The following is a 15,146-nucleotide window of genomic DNA, read 5'->3' on the forward strand; positions in this document are numbered from 1 at the left end:
TGCAGCTTGTCTTAATTCCCTTGTGACTAAACATGAAAGTGAAATTTTTATATTAAAGCATTGCTAGAACACAATTTTTTAACAGAAAAATCTATGCAACTGCTTTGGAAATATTTTATTGATTTATTACTTGATAAGACCAATATATGACCTTGATTCTGTTTATGACAACTTTCTTATGCTGCACCGCTGAATAATTAAGCAGAGACCCACTTCAACCCTTTCATAACTACTTGTTTGAGATGAATCATGAGGCGGCTCGGAGCACTTGTTAATGACAGAGTGTGAAAAACACAGAGTAGATTCAGGCTACATTCCTGTAATTTGGTTTGGTCTCAGATTTTTTTTTTTTTTTTTTTTAACAAAACCAAACAGGTGTGAGTTCTGTGTGTAGTCTGTGTGTGTTTTTGTGTCAATGTTATCAAGCCATACAAACCACAGAAGCATTTGTTTGAAAAATCATGGCAACAAGCACTTCAGGTAAACTTCCAGCATCACTTTCAAATAAATTTGTTGGCTGTGTGAGAGAGAAGGTAATCATTACTGACAGATACGTACACGTCAAAAACTCCCAATAAAGTTTTATTATTATTATTATTATGAACAAGGGCTGCTGCATTTTCCAAAAGTTTGACACTCAAAACCAACGGTATCATCTGTGATGAGTCTCTGATGCAAAGTTGATTCACTGACAGAAACTTACACCCACACTTCTACGTCCCAATGAATTTATCTTTTTTATAGTAAGACTTAACTATGTGCTTTAAATCTGAATTATAGCTGTGAACTCAAAACACACCCTGGTTAGACTAGTTCACTCTCAGAGATGATATAACATTTACTGGAGTGAAATGCTTTTGCTGTGGACAAAAGAGGTAGAGTCCACTCTTTTATCACATACTGTATGAGCGGCATTTGAATGCAGAGGTATATCTGTAGTCCATGGTAGTCCAGATAGCCACCTGGATATAAAAGTATACAGGCTATTGATTAATCATTAACACAGCCAAAGACTGAACAATGCTCTGACTGATAAATGTTGTCTTAAATAAACAGTAGAATCCCAATAAAATGAAATGTGCCTGGTTGTTAGAGGTCAAAGAGTTTGCTACTTGTTCGTTGTTCTCGTCCGTATTTACAAGTCTTACAGTAGATCACAAGTGTTATAATTTCTGAAAAAAAAACGTAATTGCAACAAATAAATAGTTGAAAAAAAAGGTCTTTGCTGTACACGATATATTACACAAAGTATATTCACAAGTTATCATTATACAAAAAATACATATACAAAAAATTGACTTTTCAGCAATTTTCTAGAGTGAAAATCTCACCAGAAATCCTGTATAGAGTCTTTTCAGAGTATCAGCTGCCCGGTTAGAGTGAGGAAATGATAGACAGTGTTGGAAATTGGCAGAGAAAGAGGACACCAATCAAAAGAATGCATAATGTGAAAACCTTTTCCAGTACGCTGTCTTGTTGGAGCTACACCTATAGGAGGATAATTAGTACACTGGTGTTGGCCTTCTATACCTCAGCAGAGTCAAATCTCTGACTCATCATTTATGTATCCCAGACCGTCCAGACTTGAAATGTTGGCCATGGGTGTGAAGTGGTGCTCCCCGTTCCCTTTGAAGTCAACAGCAGAGTGATTATTATTGGCACTACAAGGTCTCCCAGACTCAGGCCCCAGGAGCTTTATCTCTGAAGTTCTGTTCTGGATGTGCATATACTCGGCTGACTGCCGTTTCCCCGCGCTCTCGCTGGAGCTCTGCCTAAACTTGAAGCATTCCGAATGTCCTCGACTCCAGATCCAAAATACGACCCCCATCAACAAGAGACAAATCAGCGACAGCAGGGCCACAGCCACCTCTAAACCAGTTAACCTGCTAGTGTCGCTTTGATTCTCTGGGGACGGCGGGTCCTCGCTGCCCGGATCTGGCCCCTCCCCCGGTGCAGCTGTATTCAGAGTGTGAACAGAGTCTGAGGAATTTTTCACCTCACTGCCAGGAGTAGTGCTGTCCCCCACTGTTGGGCCGGAGTAGAGCTGTAAACGATAAACCGCTGCAGTCCGGTTGTATGTCCTGCCATTTATCTGCTCTACTGAGTCACAGGTGTACAGACCAGCGTCTGATTCAGAGGCATTCAGGATGAGGAGGCCCCCGCTATAGATGTAGTATTTGTGGTTGGAGTGAAGTGTTTGGTCAGAAAACCTCCACACGACCTGTGCCAAGTTGGAGTGGAGCTGGCAAGGCAGCCGGATGTTGTTCTCTGGAACCAGGATAAAGTCAACAGCTGTTCCTGGATCTAAAAACACACACAAACACAGGGTTGGCCTCACTGCATACTAATAAATAATACTGCTGGGAGCCTGTAAATGAACAAACCTGGTTGAGGACAGTGTGAGACATCTCCCTCCTTCAGACTCTGTATTGCTGTATTTGAGGAGGAGGATAAGCTGTAGACGGAGGAGCACTGCTCAGTGGAGAAGTCCCATGCACAGTAAGGATCCCTGGCCAGGATACAGTCCACACAAGTGTCATAGTGGCTACAGTTACTGACTGGCATCTGGATAGCACCAAACTCTGAACCCGCAAACAGCTGGCCCTATGTTGCAAATCAAAATACACAAACCAAAAGTTAGTGTTGGTGCCAACATTCAAATGAGCTAACAAACCATATTGCAGCTATATCTGAATTTATGCATTACCTTGCTGGATGAGAGGCGCAGGATGTTGATGGGTTCAGGGTTTTCGTACAGTTGAATCTCCTCGATGATGAACATATCTCCACCATAGTTAACGGCCTTCTGAACATAACCGTTTTCTATCGGGAGACAAACAAGTGCCACTCAGATCTTATAATCACATAATAAACACATTAAACAAACACATGTATTAACTAAGATCATGGCTTTGATAAACCCTGTCATTACTCATATCAAATGTGTGTCTTCATCAGTCAGCAAATGGAAAACGCGCTGATTAAACAAATCTTGTGGTGGCTTTTAAAAGCTTCCCATTAAAATCCCTCAAAACATACTCTCTCAGTCAGATTCTTGATATGAGCAACAGGCTCCAACACGAACATACAATTTTCGGTTCAAGTCAAAACAGTTTTAGTTATTTCACATGAGAGGTTTCTGTATTTGTGTTTTTGTCTGTGCTTTTCTCACTGGTTTAAAGTGGGCAGAGCTCAGTTGGGAAAAGGGGATATCACGCATTCCTGTGCACCAATCAGAATTTAGCCACATTTCAATGAAAATGTGATGACAGCCCACACAGTCCTGATGAACCTGATTGGCTCAATTTTTGAGTGGTTAACTCTTAATAAACAAAAAAATTTTTAGAAATTTTTAAATTTTTTAAATATTATGTTATAGGGAGAAACTTAAGATTCCAAAGTTTTCAGGGGCTTTAAGTTTAATCAACCAAAACATTCATACAGAAAACTAAGCTTAGAGGCTTATTTTCTGATAACCTTAGAATCAGCTCCACTCATCTTGGTAAAACTACTATTTTGATATTTGTTTACCGGTGCCAATGAACATGACGGCATATCTCTGTCCGTCCAGCGCCAGCACGCTGTCCACTACAATCCGAGTCAGCAAGGCTCCCCTCTTGACCAGCAGCGGGCCCCCTGTCAGAGGACGAACAGCCTCGTCCATGAGGGGACGGTCCCTGATGAACTGGAGGGTTTTGTCAGGAAGGTCCAGAGAACGATTCATCCCCATTTTACGAGCCACATTGTTGATGCACTGAAAGACAAAACTGCTATTTTAGAATTGTGTGTTTCTCAGATTTGTGCTTTTATGTGGATATCAAATATCACTTCTGGCTTCAACAAAGTCTTCCCACTCACTGCTCCTGGTCTGGGGACTGGCACCTCTCCTGTGTACATCACCCACTTGACATGGGATGTCTCCACGGCAACAGGTGTCTTAAACTTTCCCTCATTGAAGCTGTCTCTAATGGCAGACACACTGTATGCACACACTGCAGATACCTGGGACAAGCTCCTGGAAACACCAAATCAAACACATTTAGTCAAACAAACCGAGCAAAATTGTCTTTTATTTCTATGACTGCAGAATACTTAAAAATATTTACTTTTAAACACCTTATATTACACTCAACTTAATGAATCAAATATTCTGAATTAAAACATGTGTGCAGTATGTTTTTGTTTTGTTTTTTTGTTCAATGTTCATATAATCTCAGTCCAGATACATAAATATTGTTTGTAACAAACTCAATAGCTTATCATTTTGTGTGAATATATACTTTTGTACATTGCTCCACATCAACATCTATCCTGATCCATAAAACGTTAAAAGTTAAGCACTTACGACTGAGGAGTGAAGACAGCGTAGAAGACACTCTTCCTCCAGTCCTCATGCTTCAGCAGGAAGACATCCTGTACAATGGGGGGCAGGCTGGGATCAGGGAGGGAACAATCCAGACGAGCTTTTAGGAACGACGTCCATTTCCTCTGTAGCGTCCGCTGGCCACCCATATCCCCCTAAACACAGAGACAGGACACTGTGTTATGCATTTCTACACATATTCTCCTCATCCTCAACAACCAGACGCAAGTCATTCAAAGATCTCTGAATCTTGACTGTGTTCATAAGTTTTTATTCATCATACCTTACAGACACGGGCCACTCGTGACACTGCAACCTTGCTGTAGAAGTCGTACTCCATTGCATTCTCACTGAAGAACAAGTATACTTTATCATCATCACCATCAGGACTGAGAAAACTCTCACCCACAAAGTCCATGTAGACAAAGTTTGGCTCTGAAATCACAAAACAAGAAAAAAGTACTTGAGACCAGTGTAGAAGAATCAAATATCAACAGATATGGTGCAGTCAATTCTCCCTAAAATGTGCACGCCATTATATAAAACTTTTAATGGCAATTTTTTTAACTCACCACTGAGCCAGGAGCTCTTAAACTCGGTGCGGAGAGCCAAGTTTGAACTGCGCAGAATCACAGGCTCAGAACCCAAGAAGTTGATGGATGTAGCAGAGTACAGGTCATTTCCTGTTTGACAGGAACAATGAATGAGGACAAATTCCTGAAAAGCAATTATTCATATGAAACTGGAACAATATCTCATTTATATGCCCACTAATGTACTGAACCAACTGGCTGTTTTCTGACTGATTAGTGGCTACTGTGTGTTGAGGGAGCAGGTAGTGACAGTAAAGATATTGGGTGACATTTGGTGCTCAGTTCTTGTGGCCAGTGAAATCTGCACACTTATCATACAATGATTTTTTCTGTTGGTGCACTTTGAACGTTCAGCAGTATTCTGTGCTTTGTTCCCTTTTCCTTTGGCTATAAACCTGACTCAGACACTCACCAACCATGAGGGAGGAGTATCTCTGGAAGGGATCAAAAGGACACTTCCCCTTTCCCTCCTCCTGCTTTCCCTCTAGCCTCAGCTGTCCATTAGCAAACGTCTGTCGGAAACACAGGAAGAGAGAGGACAGTCAGAAAGAAACTCTTGTTGAGAGAGATAAAAGAAAGTAAACCTGTGTAGTTTTGTTTTGAGACACAGTGTTGGGATTCAGGACTGGAATCAAAGTTCTTTACCAGTGGCTTGCATGTGTTAGCCCATTAACTACAACCTGCATATTTACATTACTCACCATTTTATTCTTTATACAAAAGATAAATAAAAGTTTTTAGATTCTTGTGGTTCTGCAGTAGCAAATAGGAAACATTTGACTCTCCATGGTGATGCATTTATGGGAGTTTTCTGAATTTAATACAACTGGGGTTTTCTCAGAACAAGCACATAGTGACCATTAGAGGAACTGCAGCTTAAGGCCTTGGTCTACTCACTGCAACATTCATACACAGTTGTTGATGCTTAGCTTGAGGGATAAGTCTGGTGATTTTCTATATTTTCTCTTATTGTCAACAACTCCCGTGAAAAGACTGAAATCAATAATTACGTGATCTCATAAACAAGAATTTTCTGTGCCTGATATTGCTTATTCATCTGTGCCATAGACCTCCACTGTTATTGAAAAACGATTAAAAACACATGACTGAGTCACACTGTTGTGCTGAGTGACATGTTCCTTCATTACAATGGACATGGGCACTGAAGTTTATTTTGAATCACCGTCCTGTTGCCCTAAATACTCACAAGAGCATCAAATGTGTATTGATCCACAACTTAAAATAGTCCAACAACTGCACTATTTACTCCTGTTTGCTAGAAGCTGCAGTGCCCAGCTGTTTTATGATGTCACTGCACCTTTTAAAATATGAAACTATAACTTTGTGACCCATTTTTAAAGCATCATCAATAGGAACAAATAGGAAATAGCAATGAAATTTTAGTTTAGATTTTTTCATGGGATTTGTTGACAATAAGAAAAACACAGAATAAAGTCAGCCTTATCTTTTAAACATGCTAAACCAACTGTATGGACCTTAAAGAAGTATAACTAGCACTAAAGCCAATGACTAGTCTTTCATGAAAGTAATGAAAAAACAGCACATAGTTTAACATGATTTAAATCACACAAAGAGTACTAATTCACCACCTTAGCTAATAAACAGAAGTCCTCTAAACTAACCCCATGTTGTATACTTACCATATAATCACAGATGGGGCTGAAAGCATTTGTGCCACACACATACATAGTAGTATCATTCACTTTGTGTAGGGTTCGAATGTAGTTACGGCATTCCACCTGCAACAAGATCCAGCAGAGAGAATGCCAAGGTCAGAGCAGTGTTAGTTCAGTCGCAAAATACAAACATGTACAGAAACATATACTGCACAGGCTGCCTGGAAATGTGCTGGTGGCCAAAAGGTCAAGGCTGTATACATGCATTTTCTTCTCATGCCTTTATTTGGACATTGAGCGCAAAGCTGTAAGCAAAGCACTTCAAAGAGAATTCTGTGTAAAGAAAAGAAAAAAAAACACTTGCACAGGAATGATTTACAAATGTGTAGAGATAAATTGCACAGGGGAGTAAACTGCTTCCAGTCAACAGTCACCCTTTAGCACTGTATTCTTGCCCTAAAAGCACAAGTTACCGTAAGCGAGCTCTTGTTTTAAAAGACATTACACAAACCTCAGCATGTTTTCCCTTGTATGTGCACTCCCTTTGCTTCTCCTCGGTAACTCGCCAATACACCTGCATCAACAGATGGAAAGTGTCATGTCAAAGCATGCAGGGATAGTGACGCAACCCACAGTACAACAGTGGTGCTGTAGCCCGTTTACCCTCATTTACACACATTTCATTGTTTGTCTAACATCAAGACCAGTCAGTTTTCTCTGGAAGGGAGTACTCGCTCGCTGGGTCATCAATCCCTCTTCAGTTGTGACTGTTACCTGTTTAACTGCAATTATAAATAAACAGACCACTATCTAGAGTTCCATAGAACCATTGTTCCTTCAAATTCCTCATGTAAATGTGTACCAGATAAACAGAAAACTCTGCTAAACTGGCTTCTGACAGGAGCGCAATTTAATGTGTTTTTGTGAGCATATTTTTGGCAGAAATACACTTGACTCTAGTCTTATCAAAATAATGAAAGAGAGAGAGATATACAAATATTACAAATTTAATTATTGTTGGCATAAACTGATTTCTGCATGCTGAGAAGAACCAGCTGATATACATGATTAGGCTTAATGAGTCCGGCCATGAGTAGCTTACTGATTAGTAAGCCCTCCCACTGCAGTAAAATATCATACATGTTCAATAAATATTTCATGTTTAAGCTAATTAATAGCAATTTCATCAAGCAATAGAGTTATAACACCAGCAGCACATGATTCTTGCTGTGCGGGCACGTGTCTTTTTATCAGTCAACAGCTTCAAACACACATCGCTGATCAGATTTGGATGAATCTCTACACATGTTCTTACCGCAGCCTTTCTGACAGAGATGTTGTCGATATCCAGAGCATAGATGGCCTCTCTGGCGCCCAGCAGCAGCAGACCCAGGTCATCTCTCATCAGCATAGTGGAGTAGTTGAAGATCCCCTCTTCTCTGAACAACTTCAGCTCGTCTAAACATAAACAGCATCATGTACACGTTAGTACACTGTGTTTTGCTTTATTTCTCTTCCACAGTTTGACTGCTGTGACTCCATGCAGTTGGAAAAAAATGCTCCCCCAGCAAAAACAAAATGCGAATTAATTGAAATTTAATTAGTTTGTCCCAGCCAGCTCGAAAGTTGCAGTCCTTACTCATATATCATGGTTAAAATATTTAAATACATTCTGTAACTGCTACAATTTCTGGTACCTATATTTGATTATCAAAAAAAGACCCAATATCCCTGCATCTATAAAACAAAATCTCCCAGAAACACCAGAATATGTCATGACATACTGGCTGATTAAAGTGGGGAGGGATTGAGTATTTGTGACTTACTCTGGTAGGGGACAGTCTTTCGCGGGATACAGTAGTGAGTGTTGAGTGCACTAAACGAAACATGGAGCATCAATCCACAGACAATGCTCAGGGCTGAGAGAAGAGACATGGCTCAGAGTCCAGGTTTGTCTAAGTGTGGAAGAGCTGCTCACTCCAGCTCTACCACCAAAGCACCCAATCAGAGACAGAGCATGGTCCAAGGTCTCAGTCCAGATGTTGCTGTTGTTACACTGAGGGGACGTCACAGTGTTGGACATGTGCCTCTCTGGCACGGGTCATCTTTCCTTACAAATCCTTGCAAAAAAAAAAGTACACACAGATGTTTAACCAGGCCTATGCGGTGCAGATTAGCCCATTAGCTTCGGCCCAGTTTGAATTCTGTGTGTGTCCTGTGTGGTGAGTATCTATGTTGGTGTTAGCCTCCAGCACAGTGCTAATGAGCCACTGGTGTCCTCTCTGGAAGGAGGAGCACAAGCCATGCTGCCCGGCTACTGGAGTGGGATGCCGGAGGAGATCATCTTCATGGTGCCCCACTTCTGGGAAAGAGATGAAAATATGTATGAATGTAATGATTAAATAGATCCATGGGATGGAAAAACTGAATAAGACCGGACATTATGTCTATATTAAAAGATAGACAAAATGGATGATATAATGGTGACTGATTTGCTTCCTGCACCTCATCACTTTCCATTTCTTAAGTTGCATGTTTAATCATTCATGGATAATTGTTATATAGAGCGACATAAAAGTTTGGCAACAGTGCTGCTCTTTTTTCTGGTTTATAAAAAGAAAATCTTATATAATCATCAAAAAGAAAATATCTAAGCAGTATAAATGACAGTAAGCAAGAATAAGAGAAAGAGCAGCTAGAGATGATCACTCAGAGAACTACAACCATGAGAAAATCCTGTCTCTTAAATGGACATTATCTGCATTTAGCATCACATTTTCATTAATCTGAGGAACCAAGAAATCCTCTTTAAGTCCATGATATGGGTCAAGATCCAGAAACAGAGGATCCTACAATTCCCATCATGCATCTTAATATCCTTCTTTCTGCATCTTTCAATATACTCTCCATGCCTGTTAAATGCCTGTGTCTTTCAAACTCCCAAATTCTCCCCAATTTCATAACACAGGTTTTTTTCACAGGGTTATTTTCTCAAACTGTATAAAGCATAGAGGATATTCTAGAAATGTTTTCACAAATTGGAGTGGTACTCTTTGTGACAAGTAAAATGATCTTCATCCATGGAGCCATACCTTTACTGCTTGCTGATTTTTTTAAGCGTGTTGGTCAAAATAGCGTGCAAAACAGGGACAAATATAACACCACTGTTACATAAGAGAAGTCTCATACCTCTTACAGTTAGAAAAGTCATAGCTGTAACAAAGGAAACTGATGTCAAGTGAAATTCTGCCGTGTTGCCCACCAACCCCCACTCTCTCTTCCTCCTCGACACTCTGTCTCTTCCTGTCCTCCTCCCTGATAAGAACCTGCTTCCTCTAGGCTCAGCGGGGTTCAAGCAGCAGAGGGGATCAGTTCAGGTTTGGGCATGCATGCAGATCACAATAAATCACTGCTTTAGCACTCCATCCCTACCCTGGGATTCATGCTGAATTGAGACTTACCACTGTTGGCAAGTTTCTCTCTATTTTGACAAACTGAGCGGCACAGCCTCATTCAAAATTCATCAAGGTACATTCCCTCAAAATAACACACAAAGCATACTTAAGAGCGGACTCACAAGGTAAAAACTATACTCTTATCTTTTTGGTGCATACTGCTCAAAAGGAGCTGCAACACACGGCTGCTTTGCAAATATTATTTAGATTTTAGCTTGCAGAGGAAAAAAAAATACAGCAGATTTCAGAGATGCAACCTTTGAAAAACGCCACAGAGTCGTCGCCTATTGACAGAAACCAAAATGACAGCATCCCAAATTTCCTCGAGAGACAGCCAGGCGCTCACTCCTCCGCTGCTTCTGAACAAGCAAATGTGCGTGTTGCAACAAACTGCCATGCTATCACCTTGTTGTTACTTGACACAACAGAACGAGCTGCTGCATGTATAGGACTGCTCATCTGTTGTCAGAGCAGCAATGTCTTGCATACTTTTCCCCTCAGGCTGCGTATGTGTGTGTGTGCGTGAGTGTGTGTGTAAGGTGGGGGGCTGTAGGTTAGGCGCTACAGCTGAATGGAATGACTGCAGGTTGTTTTTCACAGCATTTGACAGATACTTCCAAACAGCGCAGACAGGCAGGTATGACTACAATAATAGAAGAGTGCACAGCAGTTGTCCCTCTTTTCTCTTCCTTTGTTTATCCAGGGTCACACTCACACACTGACATGTGCACGTGTGGATGAGGAATGAGGGGGGAGAAGATGCATAGTTGAGGTTTTTACATAAGTCACTGGTCACCAATCATACATATATACTGATTTTTTTGTAGCATGTGACCCTTACGTTTGGTCTGTCAAGTTATTTAATGTAAATGAAATGACAAATATCTTTTTTTGATTTTTTCATATTTATATTTTACTGGACAAAGAATAAAAAAAATAGTATGAGAATTTTAATAGTAAAAAATCTCTTTGACGCCACTTCTTCATCAATAGTTAATAAGTAATTTATTTAATTATAATGCATGAATAAAAGGAACTTTTGGGTTGCCAGATAATGATCCCACACTGATGTGAAGGGTCTCTTTGGTTGACATAAATCCACCTCCACCTTTGCTGCTTGCTTTGTCACTTTTTAATTAATCAGGATTCAGGAAGGACCCTCCCATGGCCTGTTTGACCCCCCATCTTATATAATAAGTCTAGTCAACATCTTTGCCAAAATGCATGTTTTAATGTCTTACTAACATTCATAGCTGCAGACTTGATGGCGTATTACACAGTGGCCCTCTAACCCTTAATTAATACTAGTAAGTCAATAATGAAGGGTTGTGTTTAACCTCTTACTGATAAGGATATGGTGGCATATTGTTCTCTCTTTCAAACATTGTTTCTTTTACTCCTCACTTTCCAAAATAATATTAATCCACCATTAGAGTGGGTGCTCCCCACTGAGGCAAAGGCTATGACCAGACACACTACTGTGAAATTGAGATATGTCTTTTGTTTATAGGGGATCAGCGCTGATTCCAGTACAGCCAGCAAAACCTGCTCAAGGAACAGTCATTAAACACACAGCTGCACTGAACTACTTGATATTCTGCTCTTGTAGGACTACACAGCACCTGATCACACGCATATCATTAAGGAAATGAAATACTTATGAATTCCATTGTTTATGAAAAAATAGTACAGTATCTGCATACAATGCACTGAAACACTCTTCTTCATGTTTCTCTTGAATGTCGTCTTGACATTTGAAGTGCTGGTTGTAGGTAAATACAACAGCAACCACAAAGTCAACGTCAAGGAAGATGAGCTGCTACAAAAACCAGAACAAACGACAAGAGCGTGACAAAAACTGTTTATGTACAACTCGGCAAGTCCAGATGTAAATGTGAAGCAGGTGTCCATATGTGTTTCCCACATCTATCTAGGAAGTACTTCTAATAAGGATAGTCTACCAAGCAAAAGTCTTTAAGAAGTAAGCACTGTGGCTGCTGGTGGACTTTTATTATCCAAGTAGAAGGTGAACAAGTGTGGGTTCAGAGGCTACACGTGAACTAGAACAATATGTTGAAGAAGCCCTCCAGACACTCCAACCACTTGAAACATGAGGATATTTATAGACTGTTCAGGAGCCTCCACCATATCTACAATACTCTGCAAAGGTTTCTTGCTACAACTACGTGCTGCGCACAAAGTAAAACCCTACACAGCAGCGTCTAGAACGTGCACTGACAAGCACACTGTTGTCATCACCTTGAGTCATAACAAATCCAAATCCAAAAAGCCGTGTGAACAGTCAAACAGCTGGACTGTGACTGTGTGGGTCAGGGCTCAAGTGTACGTCTTCCTTTGTGTGCCTGCACTGTGCTGTATGGGCGAGGCCTCCTCCCCCCTGTAACTGATTAAGCTGAGAGGCTGACTAACTGGTCTACAGGTTTGATTCTGGTTGAATCACTGGTTCGTTGGTAGTCTGCTTGTTTGTCAGTGCACCAGTTTTCCTGCCTGTCTCCCTGGCTGCCAGTCAAAAGTAAGCAGTGCAGCTTACTGGCAGGCAGGCTGGCTGTGATACAGTATTCCAACACATGGGCCTAAACAGGAAACCGGTTGTGGGAGGGTGTTCACCTTTGACACTCCTTGTGTCACAGACTCTGTTGTGAAATAGTCGCTGGAAAACACACCCCGGTTCAGCACCAGGTTATATTTTTGCAAGCTCAGATGGCTAAAACAAACCTCTCTTTTTATTATAATGACAGTAGCTTGCCACCTTTTGTTTTGATGTGCGTGAGAGTTGTAATTAGTTGAAAACAATACTTCAAAACATGCTGCGTGCTCTGTTTTCACGCCTGCTGCAACATGTATCATTACAGCAAAGCTAATGGACCACTAGCAGTCAAAAGCAGCTGAGGCAAATAAAAACCACAACCACACAAGCCATATGCTGTATACTCAATAATCTGTTCAATAAACAAGTTGCTCTCATCTGACAAATTACATGTCACTGATGGGGCAGATCTGGTTAAGTGGAAATGTACGCTTGAACGCACACATACACACACACATACACAACCAGGCAAGTCACAGCAGGAGCCGGAGAATAAAAGGAAAATATGAACACCCTGACATCGCTGCCTGGTCTACCTCTACTGTGTGACAAGTTCACTGACAGATGGAAACACCCACGAAAACAAGAATTTAAAAAAAAAAAAAAGTATACAAGTGACTTTTTTTGTGATTTTAAAACTTACTATCACAGATATATGAGTATCAGTGTATATGTTGTCCGATATGCACCAATATTTTTTTATTTTTTTAAAATTATTTAGGCAGCATTTTATGTATATTTTATACTTTTTCTTAATTCAGGTTTAATATATATGTACATGTGGGGTTTTTTTGTTTGTTTTATTTATAGTAATTTATAATTATTAAATTCCCAGTGAAGTTTACTGTTTCAGTGCACTGATGCCATTTTATACAATAAAGTTTATTGTTAAATTGTAAAACATTGTGCTGTCACAAGTGTTTAATAACCGAATTTGAGGGATCATTGCAAAAAATGTGTGTTTATGTATATATTCTGTATATAAAAGATTATTGGCCAATATATCAATATCAGAATTCTTTTAGTCCCTAATATCGGTATCAGCATCAGCAAAAATCCAGTATCAGTCAGGCCCTCGTTGAAACACTAATATAACCATTTGAAATATCATGAATGGAGAAATATTAAGAACTGACTGTTTACTGGGACAGGTCCTGTGCTACATAACCTGTGAATGCACAGACTCATCATGTTTATCATGTGATAGCGATAGACAACTGCTGTGGTTGTAAAGACTGTGTTAGCAAATTTCTAAAAGCCACATTTCTGTCAGTCTGAGTCCATCCGATCACGACCTGTCATCTATCATGTGGTCGTGTGTGTGTGTGTGCGTATGTAAAAACAAACAAGAAAAACATAAAGGAAATGTGCACCATTGTCAGTTCAAACCACAGACTACCGACATATTCGTGGTGTTGCTGTGTGCAGCCATGTCTCGACACCCCGTGACCCCACTGAGCTGCGGCAGTGTGACGGCTAAAATTGGGCAATCCACCGGGTGAGTGCACTGACAGCACTTAGTATATCCTCCGGCTCGCTCAGCCAGACACGTCATGTGCTTTAATTCTCACCATCCATAAAATGCAGGCGCTTAAGTATCAGGTCAACCCTTCCTTGAACACTCATCTTAATTCAGTCATACTGTACACAAAATGCAAACACAAGCAAATGAGACTTTCTAGTGGTGAATTATTGATGTATTCATAGATTTTAGTTGTTTAAGTCATGATTATGCAGTGAAAATATACATGTTTCCCAAACTGGACACTAAATTAAAAGCTATAAACACATTCTACATTGTCACAAGCTGCTTTGCACCTTTTAAAGTCTGCAAATTCAATAGTTGATCATAGTTTTCTTTAAGTGTATAAAAAGGTATATTTGTACATTGACTGGTTGTAGTTTGGCTTGTGGTACAAACATGTTTTCCCACAGGATTGAACCACATCTTCACTGCTTATCCTGTAGCAGAGAGCCTTCAGAGGATTTCTCCTGACTGTCAGCACTGACAGTATCTGCGGTGTTAAGTGGTTGTGCAGCACCCACCTAAACGCATATCCTACTACTGCTTAGTCTAGCTCTCGGCTGCTATTATTAGATTAGGATATCCTATAATCTTAGATAAGACAGAGAATTTACTGTGCGCTGTCTGTGCACTTCTCAACTCCTCAGGTTGCAAAATTCAATTCCCACAACCAGCGCAGTGCTCCGCGCAAAAACAAGCACTGTGGGACAAACAAACCCCGCACACAAACAAGTCAACAAGTCACAACAGCAGCTTATATCCACGTTAGACTCACCGGGAGTTGTCAGGGTCTACATCCAGAAACCGTTCAGACTGCTGCTGTTTGTCTTGTCAGGGATCCGGCTCTGCGCTCTCTGCTCCACCTGTAACGCCTCACTCCTCATCTACTCCTGCAGGGAGCGATTATCCAGCAGCTCTCAGCACTGCCTGATCATGTGACTTTTGATTGTACCTCTGTTCAAAGG

General features: G+C 40.6%; 1 protein-coding gene across 1 annotated transcript; it reads right to left on the minus strand.

Moving 5' to 3' along the window:
- Positions 1-555: 555 nt before the first annotated feature.
- On the minus strand, positions 556-15,121 carry si:ch211-129c21.1 (uncharacterized protein LOC563087 homolog). Its single transcript, XM_042416255.1, has 14 exons — positions 14,957-15,121; positions 8,420-8,955; positions 7,909-8,051; positions 7,105-7,167; positions 6,618-6,716; positions 5,369-5,468; positions 4,936-5,046; positions 4,647-4,798; positions 4,346-4,518; positions 3,859-4,015; positions 3,532-3,754; positions 2,708-2,823; positions 2,385-2,604; positions 556-2,304 (listed from the first exon to the last, which is right to left on the minus strand). The coding sequence occupies exons 2-14, from the start codon at positions 8,526-8,528 to the stop codon at positions 1,541-1,543; spliced, it is 2,430 nt and encodes an 809-aa protein (XP_042272189.1). The 5' UTR covers positions 8,529-8,955; positions 14,957-15,121; the 3' UTR covers positions 556-1,540.
- Positions 15,122-15,146: the final 25 nt, after the last annotated feature.

The sequence above is a fragment of the Thunnus maccoyii genome, chromosome 7 (genome assembly GCF_910596095.1).
Source record: "Thunnus maccoyii chromosome 7, fThuMac1.1, whole genome shotgun sequence".
NCBI lineage: Eukaryota > Metazoa > Chordata > Actinopteri > Scombriformes > Scombridae > Thunnus > Thunnus maccoyii.

Excerpts from the sequence above, each read along its gene's own strand:
- si:ch211-129c21.1 (XM_042416255.1), bottom strand. The coding sequence starts at position 8,528 with ATGTCTCTTCTCTCAGCCCTGAGCATTGTCTGTGGATTGATGCTCCAT. Across the intron at positions 2,824-3,531 it reads CGTCATGTTCATTGGCACCG|AAAACGGTTATGTTCAGAAG; the intron begins GTAAACAAATAT and ends GTCTCCCGATAG. Across the intron at positions 2,305-2,384 it reads CTCACACTGTCCTCAACCAG|ATCCAGGAACAGCTGTTGAC; the intron begins GTTTGTTCATTT and ends GTGTGTTTTTAG.